The sequence below is a fragment of the Scyliorhinus torazame genome, chromosome 27, assembly GCF_047496885.1.
Source record: "Scyliorhinus torazame isolate Kashiwa2021f chromosome 27, sScyTor2.1, whole genome shotgun sequence".
NCBI classification, from domain to species: Eukaryota; Metazoa; Chordata; class Chondrichthyes; order Carcharhiniformes; family Scyliorhinidae; genus Scyliorhinus; species Scyliorhinus torazame.
The window spans coordinates 5,000,678-5,019,486 of NC_092733.1; the positions used below are offsets into that span (position 1 = coordinate 5,000,678).

At 50.6% G+C, this 18,809-nt stretch overlaps 1 protein-coding gene across 10 annotated transcripts in view; it reads left to right on the forward strand.

The window, feature by feature from the left end:
- Window positions 1-18,809, forward strand: part of LOC140403142 (intercellular adhesion molecule 5-like) — an 87,522-nt gene that overhangs the window by 31,702 nt on the left and 37,011 nt on the right. For 7 of the 10 annotated variants that reach the window (XM_072490810.1, XM_072490815.1, XM_072490809.1 and 4 more), the window contains 4 exons: window positions 668-982; window positions 7,268-7,549; window positions 10,170-10,451; window positions 15,777-16,055. In XM_072490810.1, coding sequence (XP_072346911.1) covers window positions 668-982; window positions 7,268-7,549; window positions 10,170-10,451; window positions 15,777-16,055 — 1,158 coding nt within the window. The remainder of the gene's footprint in view (window positions 1-667; window positions 983-7,267; window positions 7,550-10,169; window positions 10,452-15,776; window positions 16,056-18,809) is intronic. The other 3 variants (XM_072490812.1, XM_072490819.1, XM_072490817.1) reach the window with 3 other exon arrangements.

Consider the following 18,809-nt stretch of genomic DNA (forward strand, 5'->3'; position numbering starts at 1 on the left):
GAATTGTTTTCGTGCTGCTTCATCTTGTCAGCATTTGGGTGTCAATTGCGAAGCCGGCGAATGAGGCACTGTTTCGCATTAGAATCAATTGTGTTCCACGTGGCATCGGTGCTAGCCCCTTAATGGTAGCAGAATTGTGATCCACGTGGCACCGGTGCTAGCCCCTTAATGGTAGCGGAATCGGTGCAGGTGCGGCACCAGTTTTTCGTAGAAGTCCATGGATTCTGCGACAACACTTTGTCTCAGAAATGAGAATCCTGCCGCACGATTTTTACTCCATAGAGTCACAGTCCTGCATACGCACTTGTCTAAGAAGGAAGTTTTGTCAGTAACTGGATTTGAATCACATGTTGAAAGGAGACTAATATGAATATCCAGACTGTAATAACTCCAAAGGAAACTATCATAAACATAAACTGGATTTATTTACATATCTATACAAGTTACAAATTATTCTTGTACCTCATTCCCAGTGGAGACCCTACTGAGAGAATAGATCTGACCAGTCTCAGACTGGAGCCTGCATTTATCCTCTAGTCTCACGAGCCCCTGCTGGGTCTGTGTCCCCTCCTGGGGAATTCATATTTAATAAGCCCTCATGATCTCATGGTGGTTTTAACACAGATATATTCAGTGAATTATGTTAATTGTAATTCTCCTTTAACAGATCGAGAGATAAACATTACTTCACCTCCGGAAGTGCTGGAAGTTAACAGAACGTATAGTCTGGAGTGCATTGGTCCGAGGGTCTATCCAAACAATAAACTCATCCTCACATGGCTGAGAGGGAGTGAGACTCTTCAGATTAATTCCACAGGAGAACAAGGTTTCCCGGATGAAGATATAAGATTGAGGAATGTCTTCAGTTTCACTGCCAGTGTGTCAGATGATGGACAGGAGTACACCTGCTTGGCAGAAGTGGACCTGGGCTCTAACAGCACAAAACCAATCGCAAACTGCTCTGTGACTCTGCGAGCTCACTGTAAGTTCCTCTCGAGTGTGTACTAATTTGTTTGTTTTCTCTGTCTGAGAATGAGCGAAATGTTCACATTTGTAGATAAAGAAATCAGAACACGCTCGAGGTCTGCGTTTGTTCTGGTCAGGGAGGTCGATAAACTGGGAGATTGAACCACCAAGTGAGAGATATATTTTAATTAGAAGAATGCAAATTCTAGAACCTGCGGGATTCTCCCCTAACCGGCGGGGCGGGCCGTACCAGTGCCGAGGAGAGACATGAACCACTCCGCCGTCGGGCCACCCAAAGATGCGGAATCCTCCGCACCTTCAGGGGCTAGGCTGGCCCCGGCGGGGTTGGCACCGTGCCAACCGGTGCCGAAGGGCCTCGGTCAGCTGGCACGAGTTGGCGCATGCGCGGGAGCATCAGCGTGTGCTGGCGTCATCCCAGTGCATGCGCAGGGGGGGTTCTTCTCCGTGCCGCCCATGACGGACCGTTACACCGGCCCGCGCGGAAGGAAAGAGTGCCCCCACGGCACAGGCCCGCCCACGGATCAGTTGGCCCCGATCGTGGGCGAGGCCACCGTGGGGGCCCACCCCGGGGCTAGATCCCCCCGCGCTCCCCAGAGACGGGTCCCGCCGGTACGGACTGGTGGAACATACACCGGCAGGACCCGCCGAAAACGAGCGACTATTCGGCCTATCGCGGGCCGGAGATTCGCCGGGGGGGCCGCTGCCAACGGCCTCCGACCGGCGCGGCGCTATTCCCGCCCCCGCAAAAAAAAAAACCCCGCGATTCACCGGCCCGGCGGGGGGGGCGGAGAATCCAGTGAGGGAAACAAATAACATGGTTGCAATTCTCCCCCGAAAATTCAGAGTTCATTTGTAGCTGTCTTTCAGGGAGTTTCCCGCCGGCTCGGTCAGCGAGTTCCCCACGTTATTCTATTCTGCTCGGGCACGATTCTCCGGCCTCTTTAATAATAATCTTTATTGTCACAAGTAGGCTTACATTAACATTGCAATGAGGTTACTGTGAAAATCCCCCAGTCACCACATTTCAGTGCTTGTTCAGGTACACTGAGGGACAATTCAGAATGTCCAAATTACCTCACAACACGTCTTTCGGGACTTGTGGGAGGAAACCGGAGCACCCGGAGGAAACCCACGCAGACACGGGGAGAACGTGCAGACTCCGCACAGACAGTGACCCAGCGGGGAATCGAACTTGGGTCCCTGCCGCTGTGAAGCAACAGTGCTAACCACTGTGTTACTGTGCTGCTCCCAAGTGGATTCCCGTGGGCGGGCGGGCCATGTAGCATGTGGGAGTCATTGCCGAGCATCCCAATCACATCTTGATGCAAGGACACTGTGCAAGAGGCAACACCACACACACACAGCAGCCAACATCCGAACACCCAGGGGATGGGACAGGGCTCCGGATACATGTCCACGGCTGGAGGGTGGTTTGGGTGCCGTGGAGAGGAAGAGATGCCTGGAGAGATGGGCAAAGGGTTCAGAGGTTAGTCCACATTGCGGAAAGTAACAGAGGCATCATATTGGTTGTGCACAAAATTGTTCATTGTGTTTGACAATTCCCCACGCTCCTGATGGTGCTGCCCCTCCCCCACCCTTCTTACCCACTACGTACCCCCTCCACACCCTTCACCCCTCCCCCAGTGTCCTCAGTGATCCTCGATGTGCTTAGCCCTCCTACTACATCTAGGTGTGTCCCTAGGATGCACATCTGAGGTGGACAGCCAGCTGCTTACCGCATCACGTGACCTTCAGTGCCCCTGGTGGGTGTCCTCTAGGGATTCTGAGGACGGAAGGACCCAGCTCACTGGTCGACGGCACATGCACAGCTGTGCCACCCTGTCCCGTGTGCTGGCTGTGCAGCCTCATAAGAGGGGTGGAACTCGGGGGAGCTGGTGGCCACGATCGTCATTCCATGGGACGGGTCCGGATTGGAACTCAGCGTCCCCTCCTCCTGGTTGGTGCCCCTACGGCCCTGGGGTTCACCCTAGGACGAAGGGGCAGCAGGTTCGAGGTGGTCTCCTGGGACGCAGGAGAGGGGGCCGCCCGGGATGGGCCGGCGCTGTCGGCGGGAAGACCTGCGGGAGAATGGACATGTGGTCAGTGCGAGGGATGGGTCAGTCAGTATGGCAATAACAACTCATGTTTGACAGGTCCTCCGGGTGGGGCCCGGTGGTTCCTCACCTCTGCAGCGTCCACCAGCCTCCGCGAGGGTGACCCCTCTGTCCTCAGCCACACCAGCCACCTCCAGGGCCTGCTCCTCGAAGGTGGTGAGGATTCTCAAGTCTGGCACCCTCCCGTCAGTCTGGGCCCTTTCTAGGCGATTATGGGAGAGCTTTTCTTGAGGAGACACAGAGAGGGCATCGTTAGTCACACGCATGGTTCACAGAGGAGGGGGTGGGTGGAAGGAGGATTGAAAGAGGAGGAGGGTGGAGAGAGGGTTGTGAGTCTCTTGGGGGGGGGGGGGGGGATGCTCCCTTGGGTGGGGGGGGGGGGGGGAACATTGGTGTCTACTCACCCGTGCTGCCCAGTGTATGCCATTGACCTTCTTCCGACACAGGCCAGTCCACCTGCTCACACTGCCCGAGTTGACAGTTGCCACCACCTCATCCCAGACAGCACTGGCTGCCTTGTGACTGACTCTCAGGGACCCTCGGGGAAACAGGACATCTCTCCTGGTCTCCACGCCATCCAGGAGCCTCCCCAGGTCAGTATCTCCGAATCTCGGGGCTGGTTTCCTTCGAGCCATTGTTGCGAGCTGGCTGAGCAAGTACAGCTCAAGTACTGCTCGAAGTTGTTCGCGGGGGCATGCGAGCGCGGTCCCGGGGAATCCTCTGGCAAACCGGTATTCGGGGAAGGAAGCCAGTGAACCCTCATTAAGTGGACCAATTAACGTTGAATAGCGTTGCCAGTCTCGCTGGGTCGAGCGCCGGGAAACACGTGACAATTCCCACTCGCTAGCAGATTAGAAATTATTCTGGAGAATCACGCGCAAGATCAACATCAACAATTTTAGGGCACGATTCAACTAGATAAATTGTGGGCACGATCTTCCGGCCTCGTTGCACTCTCGCTCAAGCATAACGAGGCCGATGAGTAGCGGGAGAGGCCAGGGGCTGGTTTAGCTCACTGGGCTACATCGCTGGCTTTGAAAGCAGACCAAGGCAGACCAGTAGCACGGTTCAATTCCCGTACCAGCCTCCCCGAACAGGTGCTGGAATGTGGCGACTAGGGGCTTTTCACAGTAGCTTCATTGAAGCCTACTTGTGACAATAAGCGACTTTTCATTTCATTCATTTCATTTTCAAAAGCAGGAACCGCGCCAGGCCGCAAGCAGTTTCATAGAATCATAGAATTTACAGTACAGAAGGAGTCCATTCGGCCCATCAAGTCTGCACCGGCCCTTTGGAAAGAGCACCCCACTGAAGCCCTCCACCCCATCCCCATAACCCAGCAACCACACCCAACCTTTTCTTTTGGACACTAAAAGCAATTTATCATGGCCAATCCACCTAACCTGCACATCTTTGAACTGTGGGAGGAAACCGGAGCACCCGGAGGAAACACACGCACACACGGGGAGAACGTGCAGACTCCGCACAGACAGTGACCCAAGCCGGAATCGAACCTGGGACCCTGGAGCTGTGAAGCAACTGTGCTAACCACTGTGCTACCGTGCAGGCCGGTTTGCAATGCAACCGGCCTGCTCCCATAGGTGAAATTGGAATCTCGCCATAGCGTGGCGAGAAATCAATTATCCCCACTGAAGCCCCATTTCCATACAATTAACAAGAGCCACCCATCATCCAATGGCCTTCTGTCATTTACCGGCCTTCCCAGCAAGTGGTCACGCTGGCGCTGATTAGTACGTGAACCTGGCGGAAGGGTGTCCGTGGGGAGCCGAGGAGGAGAACAGCAATCTTTGCTCAAAGGCAAACAGACCAGTCCTGGTGGATTGCCACCCCAGTGATCAGCGGGAGGTGGGCGACGATCCGCAGGGGTAGGCCACCATGAGGGTGGGGGGGAGGCACTGGGGGGGCAATTGCTCGTGGCACCACCATGACAATCCCTGGATCCCAACCCCATTCCGGGGGCAACTACCCATCTGCCAAACTGATCACCCATAACCCCCACCGACTGCTGAGGCCTATGGCCGCGTGGCTGAAGGCTATCGCGAATAGGGAATAGGCAATCATGGTTAAGTGAGCACTTGACACATGCCAAGCGGGTTCCCGTGGGTAGGCGGGCCATGTGAGAGTTAATGCCTAGCATCCCGATTTCACCTTGATGCCTGGACACTGTGTGGGGGTCAACACCACACGCAGCAGCCAACATCCGAACACCCAGGGGATGGCCGCAGCTCCCGGGGCACCACCACGGTGCTTGTGTGCCACAGGGAGCGGGGTTGCCTGGAGAGGTACGCAAAGGGTCCGGAAGTCAGCCCGCATTGCGGAAGAAAGTGACAGAGGCATCATAATGTTTGTGCCAAAGATTGTTTAATGGGCTATACAATATCCCATTGCTGACCAACCCCTCCCACTACACCGGTGCCTTCAATGTTGCTCAACGTGTCTGACCCTCCTAGCTCTACCACAACATCTAGGTGTGTCCCCAGGATGCACATCTGAGATGGAGGCAGCCAGCTGCTTACCTCGTCTAGTGTCCTTTGATGCCAATGGCGGACATCCGCTGGGAGTTCTGGGGCCGGATGGCCCCGGGTCACTTATCGACGTCACATGCACAGCCTTACCCGCCCAGTCCCGTGTGCTGACGTGGCCACATCAGGGGAGTGGAACACGGGAGTGCTGGTGGCCACCATGGGACAGGTCCGGGTTGGCACCCAGCACTCCTCCCAGTCAGTGCCCATAGGGCCCTGGGACGGAGGGGCAGCCAGTTGCCCCTGCATCATCTTGTTCTGCCAGTCCTGTGGTTTCCCATAGACTGCACCATCGTGTCGCCGCCTAGGCGATGCTCCTTAGTGACTGGGACACATATCCCAGTGACCGGGCCATGCTCTGCAGTGCATCAGCCATTCCCACCTGTGACTGGGACCAGCTCTGCTTGCGCCAAACACATTGGGCTGGATTCTGCACCCCGACGTGAAAATCGCATCTGGCGCCGGGGCGGAGAATCCGTTTTGACACCCATATCGGGAGCGGCACCGAATTTTGGATTCTCCGCCCCAGGAATAGGATTTTGCCGCGGCGATTATCCACGGCCTCGGAGGCTCACCCCGCAATGCTCCATTGCAGACCGGCCGAGTTCCCGATGGCATGGGTTACGTGTGCTCACACCATCCGGGAAGCTCGCGTGGTGGCTGCGGACTCGGCGGGCAAGGGGGGATGTATTTGGGGCTGGGGTCACTATAGGCAGGCGGTCTGGGGCGCACGAGCAGCCGGAGGGATGCACTACTTTTGCGGTCCAGGTTCGTGGTCGGAGTTCGCCATGGAGTATGGCGCGGCAGCTGCAGGCCTCCGCCGTGCGCATTCGCAGCCACAAAACCAGAGATGCTGAGGGACGTATTGCCAGCTATAGCTCTACGCTGTCTCCCTGCTATCTCTAGCATAGTGGTGAATCAGTGGCTGTTTTGCACCAGTTTTCCTGCTGTAAAAGACCACCGTTTTCACGCCGGGGTGGGGACGTAGTCTCAGAATCGGAGAATCCAGCCCAATGTGTTATGGTTGTAACTGTTCAGAAAAAAAATCAAAGTTGGTGCAACACCACCTCCAAAATCTCCTTCTCAGCAATCAGAATATAGTTTCCACAGACAGAAAAAGAGCTGCAGAATGTTCACATGTTAATCATCAGCTTCAATGACCAACTAGCATCTAACCTGTAAGTACTGGATAAGCCCTTTAAATAGTGCTGGTGAAAAGCCCAGTGCTGCCTGGTAGCACCAGGAGTTGCTGCGTGAGTTTATCACTCCAACACTGGGACACTGCAATGTCACAAAAGGTTTATACAGAGACAATAAAATCCTATTTAGAATATTAAATGTATTGTTTTAAATAGCTCCAGTCGCTGTTCTGGATGCCGAAGGAGCAGCTCGATCCAATATGATGGGCTGTGCACTCCCAGCACCATATTGCATCTGAGGTGCCGTTTAGCACCATTGAGTTTCCCGGCTTCGGTTTCTGTACAAAGTGTGGAATGTGTCCCACACTGACACGGCTGGAATTGGGAACTCACTGGCAATGGGGCTGAACTTGTGTCCCACCCCTGCTGTGCTGATTCTCCAAACACCTTCCCATTTTCATATTGTTTCACATTTCTTTTCCAGATAAACCAGGAGACACAACCATATCAGTAAATAACAAAACTGTGTCAGGGTTTCCAGTAACCGTCAGGAAAGGTGATGAGGTTACAATGATCTGCAATTCCAATGGAAATCCCACACCTACATTAAAGTGGGAAGATCCCAGTAACAGCAGCAATGTTGAGATTGGTTCCCCTGGAGTCCTCCGTATTTCCCACGCAACATCAGGACATCAAGGAATTTATCAATGTAGAGCAACCAATCGCTATGGAATTGAAGAGAAGGAAGTGGACATCAGGGTCACAGGTCAGTTTGTAACATTGGTCAGAATTCAATGAATAAATAATTAATCTTTTGAGGATTGAAACAGCATTTCAGTCACTCCATTTTGATCCAGAGGGTCACATTGTGTTACAACATTCTGTTATTTATTTATTTTGATTAAGTTTCCTGTTCCACTCCATCCTTGCTGATGAAGGGACAAATGGATAAACCACTCCCAGCCTCTAACAATGCTGCTCTGTAACTAGCCTCTGGGACATGAGTACGAGTGATCCAGAGTGACACTCTCTTCCTCTTGTTCCTCTTTGTGTGTAGAAGCACCTTCCTCCCACTCTGTTTGCCCAGACTGTCCGAGCAATAACACTGCAGGAGGAGAGGTACAGCTGTGAATCCACACAGTGCCGGTCCATGGTGCGAGGTGTTGGCAGCTCAGTGAACTGCAGTACATGGCTGGGCATCAATTGTCATAGTGACGGGGAAGTGGGGCCAATCACAATGTGTTATGGTTATAACAGTTTGGAAACAATCCAAGTTGGTGCAACACCAGCACCAAAATCTCCTTCTCAGCAATCAGAGTATAGTTTCCACAGACAGAAAAAGAGCTGCAGAATGTTCACATGTTAATCATCAGCTTCAATGACCAACTAGCATCTAACCTGTAAGTACTGGATAAGCCCTTTAAATAGTGCTGGTGAAAAGCCCAGTGCTGCCTGGTAGCACCTGGAGTTGCTGCGTGAGTTTATCACTCCAACACTGGGACACTGCAATGTCACAAAAGGTTTATACAGAGACAATAAAATCCTATTTAGAATATTAAATGTAGAGAGATTGAGGGAAGGATTACGTCGTTCATATGGGGCGGGAAGGTGGCCAGAGTTAGAAAGGTGCTACTACAGAGGGGAAGGCAGGCAGGGGGTTTGGGTCTTCCGAACCTGATGTATTACTACTGGGCGGCGAATGTGGAGAAAGTGCGGAGCTGGGTAAGAGGGGTTGATTCCCAGTGGGTCAGAATGGAGGAGAGTTTGTGCAGGGGGTCGGGATTGAAAGCACTAGCAACAGCGCCGCTCCCGATAGCCCCAGGGAAGTTCTCAGGGAGTCCGGTAATAATAGCTTCATTGAGAATTTGGAGGCAGTTTCTCCAACATTTCGGGTTGGGGGCAGGGTCTAGGGAAATGCCGATTCCGGGGAACCACAGATTTGAGCCAGGGAGGTGGGATGGAAGTTTTCGGAAATGGGAGGAGAAGGGGATTAAGACACTGAAAGATTTGTTTCATAGGGGGCGGTTTGCAGGATTGAAGGAGCTGGAAGCGAAGTATGGGCTGGAGCAGGTGGAAATGTTTAGATACATGCAGGTTCGAGATTTTGCCAGAATGGAGATACAGAACTTCCCGGAGGAGCCGGCCTCCACATTGCAGGAGGAGGTGCTGATGACAGGGGGACTGGAGAAGGGGGTAGTGTCAGCGGTTCATGGAGATATTTTGGGAGAGGTGAAGGCACCACTGGAAGGGATCAAAGCAAAGTGGGAGGAAGAGTTGGGAGAGGATATGGAGGAGGGGTTCTGGTGTGAGGTGCTCCGGAGAGTGAATGCCTCCACCTCGTGCGCGAGGTTGGGGCTGATACAGCTGAAGGTGGTATACAGAGCACACCTCACGAGGGCGAGGATGATCCGATTCTTTGAAGGAGTAGAAGATGTGTGTGAACACTGCTGGGGGGGCCCTGCTAATCACGTTCATATGTTTTGGTCCTGTCCAAAGCTAGAGGATTACTGGAAGGAGGTTTTTAGGGAAATTTCTAAAGTGGTGCACGTGAAACTGGACCTGGGCCCCCGGGAGGCCATATTCGGAGTGTCGGACCAGCCAGTGTTAGAAACGGGTACGGAGGCAGATGTTGTAGCCGTCGTCTCGTTGATCGGCCGAAGGCGGATTCTGATGGGTTGGAGAGCAGCCTCTCCACCCAGTGCCCTGGTGTGGCGGCAGGACCTGTTGGAATTCTTGACTCTTGAGAAGGTTATGTTTGAGCTGAGGGGAAGGATGGAGGGGTTCTACAATTCGTGGGCATTATTCATTATGCTCTTTCAAGAACTGGATAACATCAAACATTAGTTGCGGGGGGGGGGGGGTTGGGGGGATGGGCGTGATGGGTGTTAATGGTGGCTATGGGTGATTCCTTTTTGTCATTTGCTTATGTGAATATGTGGGTGAATGTTTTGGGTTTGGTGGGAGGATGGGATCGTTGTTATTGATATGGGGATTGACATCACATCTGTTACTGATTATTGTTTATTGTTGGTGGGTGTAAATTTGGAGAAAATGTGAAAAAAGAGGAGAATAAAGAATTTTAAAAATATATATATATTAAATGTATTGTTTTAAATAGCTCCAGTCGCTGTTCTGGATGCCGAAGGAGCAGCTCGATCCAATATGATGGGCTGTGCACTCCCAGCACCATATTGCATCTGAGGTGCCGTTTAGCACCATTGAGTTTCCCGGCTTCGGTTTCTGTACAAAGTGTGGAATGTGTCCCACACTGACACGGCTGGAATTGGGAACTCACTGGCAATGGGGCTGAACTTGTGTCCCACCCCTGCTGTGCTGATTCTCCAAACACCTTCCCATTTTCATATTGTTTCACATTTCTTTTCCAGATAAACCAGGAGACACAACCATATCAGTAAATAACAAAACTGTGTCAGGGTTTCCAGTAACCGTCAGGAAAGGTGATGAGGTTACAATGATCTGCAATTCCAATGGAAATCCCACACCTACATTAAAGTGGGAAGATCCCAGTAACAGCAGCAATGTTGAGATTGGTTCCCCTGGAGTCCTCCGTATTTCCCACGCAACATCAGGACATCAAGGAATTTATAAATGTAGAGCAACCAATCGATATGGAATTGAAGAGAAGGAAGTGGACATCAGGGTCACAGGTCAGTTTGTAACATTGGTCAGAATTCAATGAATAAATAATTAATCTTTTGAGGATTGAAACAGCATTTCAGTCACTCCATTTTGATCCAGAGGGTCACATTGTGTTACAACATTCTGTTATTTATTTATTTTGATTAAGTTTCCTGTTCCACTCCATCCTTGCTGATGAAGGGACAAATGGATAAACCACTCCCAGCCTCTAACAATGCTGCTCTGTAACTAGCCTCTGGGACATGAGTACGAGTGATCCAGAGTGACACTCTCTTCCTCTTGTTCCTCTTTGTGTGTAGAAGCACCTTCCTCCCACTCTGTTTGCCCAGACTGTCCGAGCAATAACACTGCAGGAGGAGAGGTACAGCTGTGAATCCACACAGTGCCGGTCCATGGTACGAGGTGTTGGCAGCTCAGTGAACTGCAGTACATGGCTGGGCTTCAATTCTCATAGTGACGGGGAAGTGGGGCCAATCACAATGTGTTATGGTTGTAACAGTTTGGAAACAATCAAAGTTGGTGCAACACCAGCACCAAAATCTCCTTCTCAGCAATCAGAATATAGTTTCCACAGACAGAAAAAGAGCTGCACAATGTTCACATGTTAATCATCAGCTTCAATGACCAACTAGCATCTAACCTGTAAGTACTGGATAAGCCCTTTAAATAGTGCTGGTGAAAAGCCCAGTGCTGCTTGGTAGTACCAGGAGTTGCTGCGTGAGTTTATCACTCCAACACTGGGACACTGCAATGTCACAAAAGGTTTATACAGAGACAATAAAATCCTATTTAGAATATTAAATGTGGAGAGATTGAGGGAAGGATTACGTTGTTCATTTGGGGAGGGAAGGTGGCCAGAGTTAGAAAGGTGCTACTACAGAGGGGAAGGCAGGCATGGGGTTTGGGTCTTCCGAACCTGATGTATTACTACTGGGCGGCGAATGTGGAGAAGGTGCGGAGCTGGGTAAGAGGGGTTGATTCCCAGTGGGTCAGAATGGAGGAGAGTTTGTGCAGGGGGTCGGGATTGAAAGCACTAGCAACAGCGCCGCTCCCGATAGCCCCAGGGAAGTACTCAGGGAGTCCGGTAATAATAGCTTCATTGAGAATTTGGAGGCAGTTTCTCCAACATTTCGGGTTGGGGGCAGGGTCAAGGGAAATGACGATTCGGGGGAACCACAGATTTGAGCCAGGGAGGTGGGATGGAAGTTTTCGGAAATGGGAGGAGAAGGGCATTAAGACACTGAAAGATTTGTTTCATAGCGGGCGGTTTGCAGGATTAAAGGAGCTGGAAGCGAAGTATGGGCTGGAGCAGGTGGAAATGTTTAGATACATGCAGGTTCGAGATTTTGCCAGAAAGGAGATACAGAACCTCCCGGAGGAGCCGGCCTCCACATTGCAGGAGGAGGTGCTGACGACAGGGGGACTGGAGAAGGGGGTAGTGTCAGCGGTTCATGGAGCTATTTTGGGAGAGGAGAAGGCACCACTGGAAGGGATCAAAGCAAAGTGGGAGGAAGAGTTGGGAGAGGATATGGAGGAGGGGTTCTGGTGTGAGGTGCTCCGGAGAGTGAATGCCTCCACCTCGTGCTCGAGGTTCGGGCTGATACAGCTGAAGGTGGTATACAGAGCACACCTTCCTGGGGGAAGGCTAATTATAACAATATGAGGCGGGAACTGAAGAAGATAGATTGGGGGCGGATGTTTGAGGGCAAATCAACATCTGACATGTGGGTGACTTTCAAGTGTCAGTTGAAAGGAATTCAGGACCGGCATGTTCCTGTGAGAAGAAGGATAAATACGGCAATTTTCAGGAACCTTGGATAGCGAGAGATATTGTAGGCCTCGTCAAAAAGAAAAAGGAGGCATTTGTCAGGGCTAAAAGGCTGGGAACAGACGAAGCCTGTGTGGAATATAAGGAAAGTAGGAAGGAACTTAAGCAAGGAGTCAGGAGGGCTAGAAGGGGTCACGAAAAGTCATTGGCAAATAGGGTTAAGGAAAATCCCAAGGCTTTTTACACGTACATAAAAAGCAAGAGGGTAGCCAGGGGAAGGGTTGGCCCACTGAAGGATAGGCAAGGGAATCTATGTGTGGAGCCAGAGGAAATGGGCGAGGTACTAAATGAATACTTTGCATCAGTATTCACCAAAGAGAAGGAATTGGTAGATGTTGAGTCTGGAGAAAGGTGTGTAGATAGCCTGGGTCACATTGAGATCCCAAAAGACGAGGTGTTGGGCGTCTTAAAAAATATTAAGGTAGATAAGTCCCCAGGGCCTGATGGGATCTACCCCAGAATACTGAAGGAGGCTGGAGAGGAAATTGCTGAGGCCTTGACAGAAATCTTTGGATCCTCACTGTCTTCAGGTGATGTCCCGGAGGACTGGAAAATAGCCAATGTTGTTCCTCTGTTTAAGAAGGGTAGCAAGGATAATCCAGGGAACTACAGGCCGGTGAGCCTTAGTTCAGTGGTAGGGAAATTGCTGGAGAGAATTCTTCGAGACAGGATCTACCATCATTTGTAAGCAAATGGACGTATTAGTGAGAGGCAGCATGGTTTTGTGAAGGGGAGGTCGTGTCTCACTAACTTGATAGAGTTTTTCGAGGTGGTCACAAAGATGATTGATGCAGGTAGGGCAGTGGATGTTGTCTATATGGACTTCAGTAAAGCCTTTGACAAGGTCCCTCATGGTAGACTAGTACAAAAGGTGAAGTCACACGGGATCAGGGGTGAGCTGGCAAGGTGGATACAGAACTGGCTAGGTCATAGAAGGCAGAGAGTAGCAATGGAAGGATGCTTTTCTAATTGGAGGGCTGTGACCAGTGGTGTTCCACAGGGATCAGTGCTGGGACCTTTGTAGTTTGTAGTACATATAAATGATTTGGAGGAAAATGTAACTGGTCTGATTAGTAAGTTTGCAGACGACAAAAAGGTTGGTGGAATTGCGGATAGCGATGAGGACTGTCAGAGGATACAGCAGGATTTAGATTATTTGGAGACTTGGGCGGAGAGATGGCAGATGGAGTTTAATCCAGACAAATGTGAGGTCATGCATTTTGGAAGGTCGAATGCAGGTAGGGAATATACAGTGAATGGTAGAACCCTCAAGAGTATTGAAAGTCAGAGAGATCTAGGAGTACAGGTCCACAGGTCACTGAAAGGGGCAACACAGGTGGAGAAGGTAGTCAAGAAGGCATACGGCATGATTGCCTTCATTGGCCGGGGCATTGAGTATAAGAATTGGCAAGTCATGTTGCAGCTGTATAGAACCTTAGTTAGGCCACACTTGGAGTATAGTGTTCAATTCTGGTCGCCACACTACCAGAAGGATGTGGAGGCTTTAGAGAGGGTGCAGAAGAGATTTACCAGAACGTTGCCTGGTATGGAGGGCATTAGCTATGAGGAGCGGTTGAATAAACTCGGTTTGTTCTCACTGGAACAAAGGAGGTTGAGGGGCGACCTGATAGAGGTCTACAAAATTATGAGGGGCATAGACAGAGTGGATAGTCAGAGGCTTTTCCCTGGGGTAGAGGGGTCAATTACTAGGGGGCATAGCTTTAAGGTGAGAGGGGCAAGGTTTAGAGTAGATGTACGAGGCAAGTTGTTTACACAGAGGTTAGTGGGTGCCTGGAACTCGCTACCGGAGGAGGTGGTGGAAGCAGGGACGATAGTGACATTTAAGGGTCATCTTGACAAATACATGAATAGGATGGGAATAGAGGGATACGGACCCAGGAAGGGTAGAAGATTGTAGTTTAGTCGGGCAGCATGGTCGGCATGGGCCTGGAGGGCCGAAGGGCCTGTTCCTGTGCTGTACATTTCTTTGTTCTTTGTTTGTTCAAACCCAAAACATTCATTTAAAAATGGCATCCCGATCTTCTCCAGCACTGAGGAGTTCCAGCGAGTACAGGAAACGTGCGGCCTCGGCAGGGCGTTCCCCACTGAGGACCCAGATTGCAACAAAGTCCCAATAGATAGCATAATGTTTCTTGGCGCTGCTAGCACTGGAAAACACCCGCCTAAACGTGCTCGGCCTGGGTCTCTGTTGCAATTTGATTAGATAGCACCCAATATGTTGAATATGGTGAAATATAACAAAAGAGGAAAATGTTACCTTTCCAATCTGTAATAAGTTAGTAGTTAAAATGTTTACAGTATTGAAATTGGTTGTATTTTGCTGGTGTTGTGGAAAAGCCGTGTCCAAATGTTTTTTTCATTTTAGGGAGGAGGTGCCATGAAGACTAACTTTACAAGATAATTATGTTTTTAAAAGTACCTTAAAGTTAAAGAAAAACTGTTTGTTCCGAAAAGGGGAGAAGTGAATTTTTGGTTAAGCCTCAGTTCAGAGAAATCCCCAGGTGATCTCAGTTGCCGGGGGAGAGAAACACAAATAAAAACACGTTAACATGTTCAGTATCAGGGACAGCACAATTCACCATTCAGTGCGATTGGTCTCTAAGAGGTTGTAACATACATCACTACATTTGGCCAGGACGAGAGCCAATTGTGAATTAGCTAAAAGTGGAGATAGTCAGGTATAAAAATGTAAAAAATAATTTGACTAACTGAAGGTTTCTTTTCATTTGAACCTATCTAAGGAACTTCACAATTTTATTGTTTGCCTTCCATGTTGCAGTCATGGTTGGCTCATTATTTGGTATTTTTCTAATGCTGCTTATTGAACACAAGGCTGAATGAAGACTTCTACCATTTACAGCTCCTTACACTTTTACAGGAAGTTTAAACTCTAATCAATAGGCAAACACACATTTATTAGTCTCAGTTTTTCAAAGCAGTTTGTGGATTTGAATTCTTAGCCACCGCCTGTTATTTTCTTTGCAATCCAGTTTTAATTTTAATCAGGGGCAGCACGGTAGCATGGTGATTAGCACAATTGCTTCACAGCTCCAGGGTCTCAGGTTCGATTCCCGGCTTGGGTCACTGTCTGTGTGTAGTCTGCACGTTTTTCCCCGTGTCTGCGTGGGTTTCCCCCGGGTGCTCAGGTTTCCTCCCACAGTCCAAAGATGTGCAGGTTAGGTGGATTGGCCGTGATAAATTGCCCTTAGTGTTGGGTGGGGTTACTGGGTTATGGGGATAGGGTGGAGGTGTTGACCTTGGGTAGGGTGCTCTTTCTAAGAGCCGGTGCAGACTCGATGGGCTGAATGGCCTCCTTCTGCACTGTAAAGTCTATGATAAATTCTATGATAAATTTCCATGTCTTTCCCACTGTAAAAGTGCATGGTTTCAAAATGAAACTGTAGTTACTGTGGGGAGTTAACTGGTGAGTGCTGTCATTAAATGTATTTCCTTTTCTTTCATCTTTTGTGATTTGTTTCCTTAGCAGCAATTGTAACTGGATTTGAGATCACGCTCAACACAAACCCCCCAGCTGTGGAATTTGGAGCTTCTTTCGAGATGAACTGCACTACGACATGTCCAGACCCAATAATCAACGTGGAATATAAACCGGGGATACATCCCAACAGAACAACTGGCAGTAATTGGATCACAGACTATTTCCCGAGTGTGCAGGCATGGGATTTTACAGCACCATGTAATATGATCTGTAAATCACAGAATAATAGCGCAGATGAGCAGAAAAAGGTGGTCACAGTATACAGTAAGTGAAAAGGCTTGCTCTAACATATTGGCTTACCTGACAATAAAGGAAAGTAGCGACAGGAGAAGGTCTTCTTTATAGAGAAGCAGGATATATCTGATTTAATGTTGCCTGTTGCTGGTCAGATCTGAACTGTACTGATTTAATTGACAGTCATTGTTTGAAATTGAAGCAAGGAAATGAGGCCGAAGAGTTTGGAGCAGGAAGATCATGGGCAGCATTCTCCATCTGCTGAAGCCAAAAATCGCAAAATGCAATTGGGCGGAGAATTGGATCCGATGCCAACAGCGTGATTCTCTGTCACCCTGACAGCTGCGTCAGTGCGTATCAGAGCGCATGTACAGTAGACACCACTTGCATATCATTAGTGGGCCCGACCCGGTAATCTCCGGGGCCTCCGCGGTGCTCCGCCTCCGATGGGCCGAGTTCCCGACGGCACGGTTAATTGTGCTTTTAAAAATAGTGACCCTGGCGTGGTGACTGATGAAGGAGAGAAAGAGGAGGAAGGAAGAAAAAGAGAGGAGCGACTACGGGCAGCACGGTTCAATTCCCGTACCAGCCTCCCCGAACAGGCGCTGGAATGTGGCGACTAGGGGCTTTTCACAGTAACTTCATTTGAAGCCTACTTGTGACAATAAGCAATTTTCATTTTTCATAATCGCTTATTTTCACAAGTAGGCTTCGATGAAGTTCCTGTGAAAAGCCCCTAGTTGCCACATTCCAGCGCCTGTTCGGGGAGGTCGGTACAGGAATTTAACCCGCGCTGCTGGCATGAAGGGTCTGCTCGAGGAGGAGGAGTAAGCTGCAGCAGCAGAGCATGCAACAGCAGAGCGGGCAGCAGCGGAGCGGGCAGCAGAGGGAAAGGTGGCAGCCGCCAGGATGGAGAGCGAGCCACCCAACAGGCCAAGGTCCCACCTGAGGCCTGATATGTACTGGCACCACCTGCCAGTTGAGGACCTGCCAGACCGGGCATGCCATCGAAGGCTCCGGCTGAGCAGGGGGGCATTGCGACATATCTACCAGACGATGGCACACCTGGCACAGCGGGGGTCTCCCGGTTGTCCTGAACTTTTACATGACGGGGTTTGTCTGTGCAGCGAGTGGGGAATCGGTCCGGGATCTCACAGACCTTGGTGCACAGGAGCATCCACGCCGTCACGGAGGCCCTATATGGCCCAGTCGGCTCAATACATCCACTTCAATGTGGACCAAGCCCACCAGGCTGCCCGAGCAGCGGGGTTTGCTGCCATTGCCGGGATGCCCCAGGTCCAGGGGGTGATTGACAGGATGCATGTCCCCTACGACCTGCAGCTGACAGACTGATCTTCACAAACCAAAAGGGGTTCCACTCGATGAATGTGCAGCTGATAAGTGACCATCAGCTACGCATCATCCACGTCTGTGCCCGATACCCAGGCACACTTGACGATTCCTGACATGTTTAGAATGCCCCCCACCCCGGCTGGGGTTGTTGACTCCTGGGTGTCAGGGGTTATCCACTGTGATCATGGCTGATGAAGCCTATCCGGAGGCCACAGACAAACGCGGAGGCCAGCTACATCGATGCCCATGCAGGACTTGGTCCGTGATCGAGTGGTGCTTCAGCCTCCTGAAGATGTGGTCCAGGTTCCTGGGCCGCTCTGGAGGGGCCCTCTAGTATGATGCTCTTGAGGGTCGCCACCATCGTGGAGGCCTGCTGCGTCCACCACAACATCACGCAGCACAGATGCTGGAGGAGGAACAGGAACACCAGGCCTCATCTGACGAGAGGATGCAGAGGAGGGCGAAGATGGGCAGGTTGCCACAGTGGCAACAGGTGTTTAATGTAAGCAAATTTGACAGATTTGAGCCCTAGCCCCTATATCTAAACTGATTTCGGAGTGTGGTAGTGTGTAGGAATTGCCCCGAGCTTCCTGGCACTCGGCCTAGACGCACTGGAAGCCAGGAGGAATGTCCTGTCCCCCCCGAGGGCCCAGGAGGGTGAGCCGTAGGGCAGCCAGTGCTGCCTGGGGCAGCTGTGATCTCGGGGAGTGTGACCAGGAGGACTGGCCTCCAGTGCTGAAAAAAGTTCAATGATCTACACCAGGCAGCATGAGTGAATAGACACCAACGCCTTCCACCCCACCTAAGGGAGTATCACCCATGGGGCTGTTCTCCTTGCTGCCATCTTGTTGGCTGGGATGGTGTGTGAGGGGAGGGGAGAATTGTTTTCGTGCTGCTTCATCTTGTCAGCATTTGGGTGTCAATTGCGAAGCCGGCGAATGAGGCACTGTTTCGCATTAGAATCAATTGTGTTCCACGTGGCACCGGTGCTAGCCCCTTAATGGTAGCGGAATCGGTGCAGGTGCGGCACCAGTTTTTCGTAGAAGTCCATGGATTCTGCGACAACACTTTGTCTCAGAAATGAGAATCCTGCCGCACGATTTTTACTCCATAGAGTCACAGTCCTGCATACGCACTTGTCTAAGAAGGAAGTTTTGTCAGTAACTGGATTTGAATCACATGTTGAAAGGAGACTAATATGAATATCCAGACTGTAATAACTCCAAAGGAAACTATCATAAACATAAACTGGATTTATTTACATATCTATACAAGTTACAAATTATTCTTGTACCTCATTCCCAGTGGAGACCCTACTGAGAGAATAGATCTGACCAGTCTCAGACTGGAGCCTGCATTTATCCTCTAGTCTCACGAGCCCCTGCTGGGTCTGTGTCCCCTCCTGGGGAATTCATATTTAATAAGCCCTCA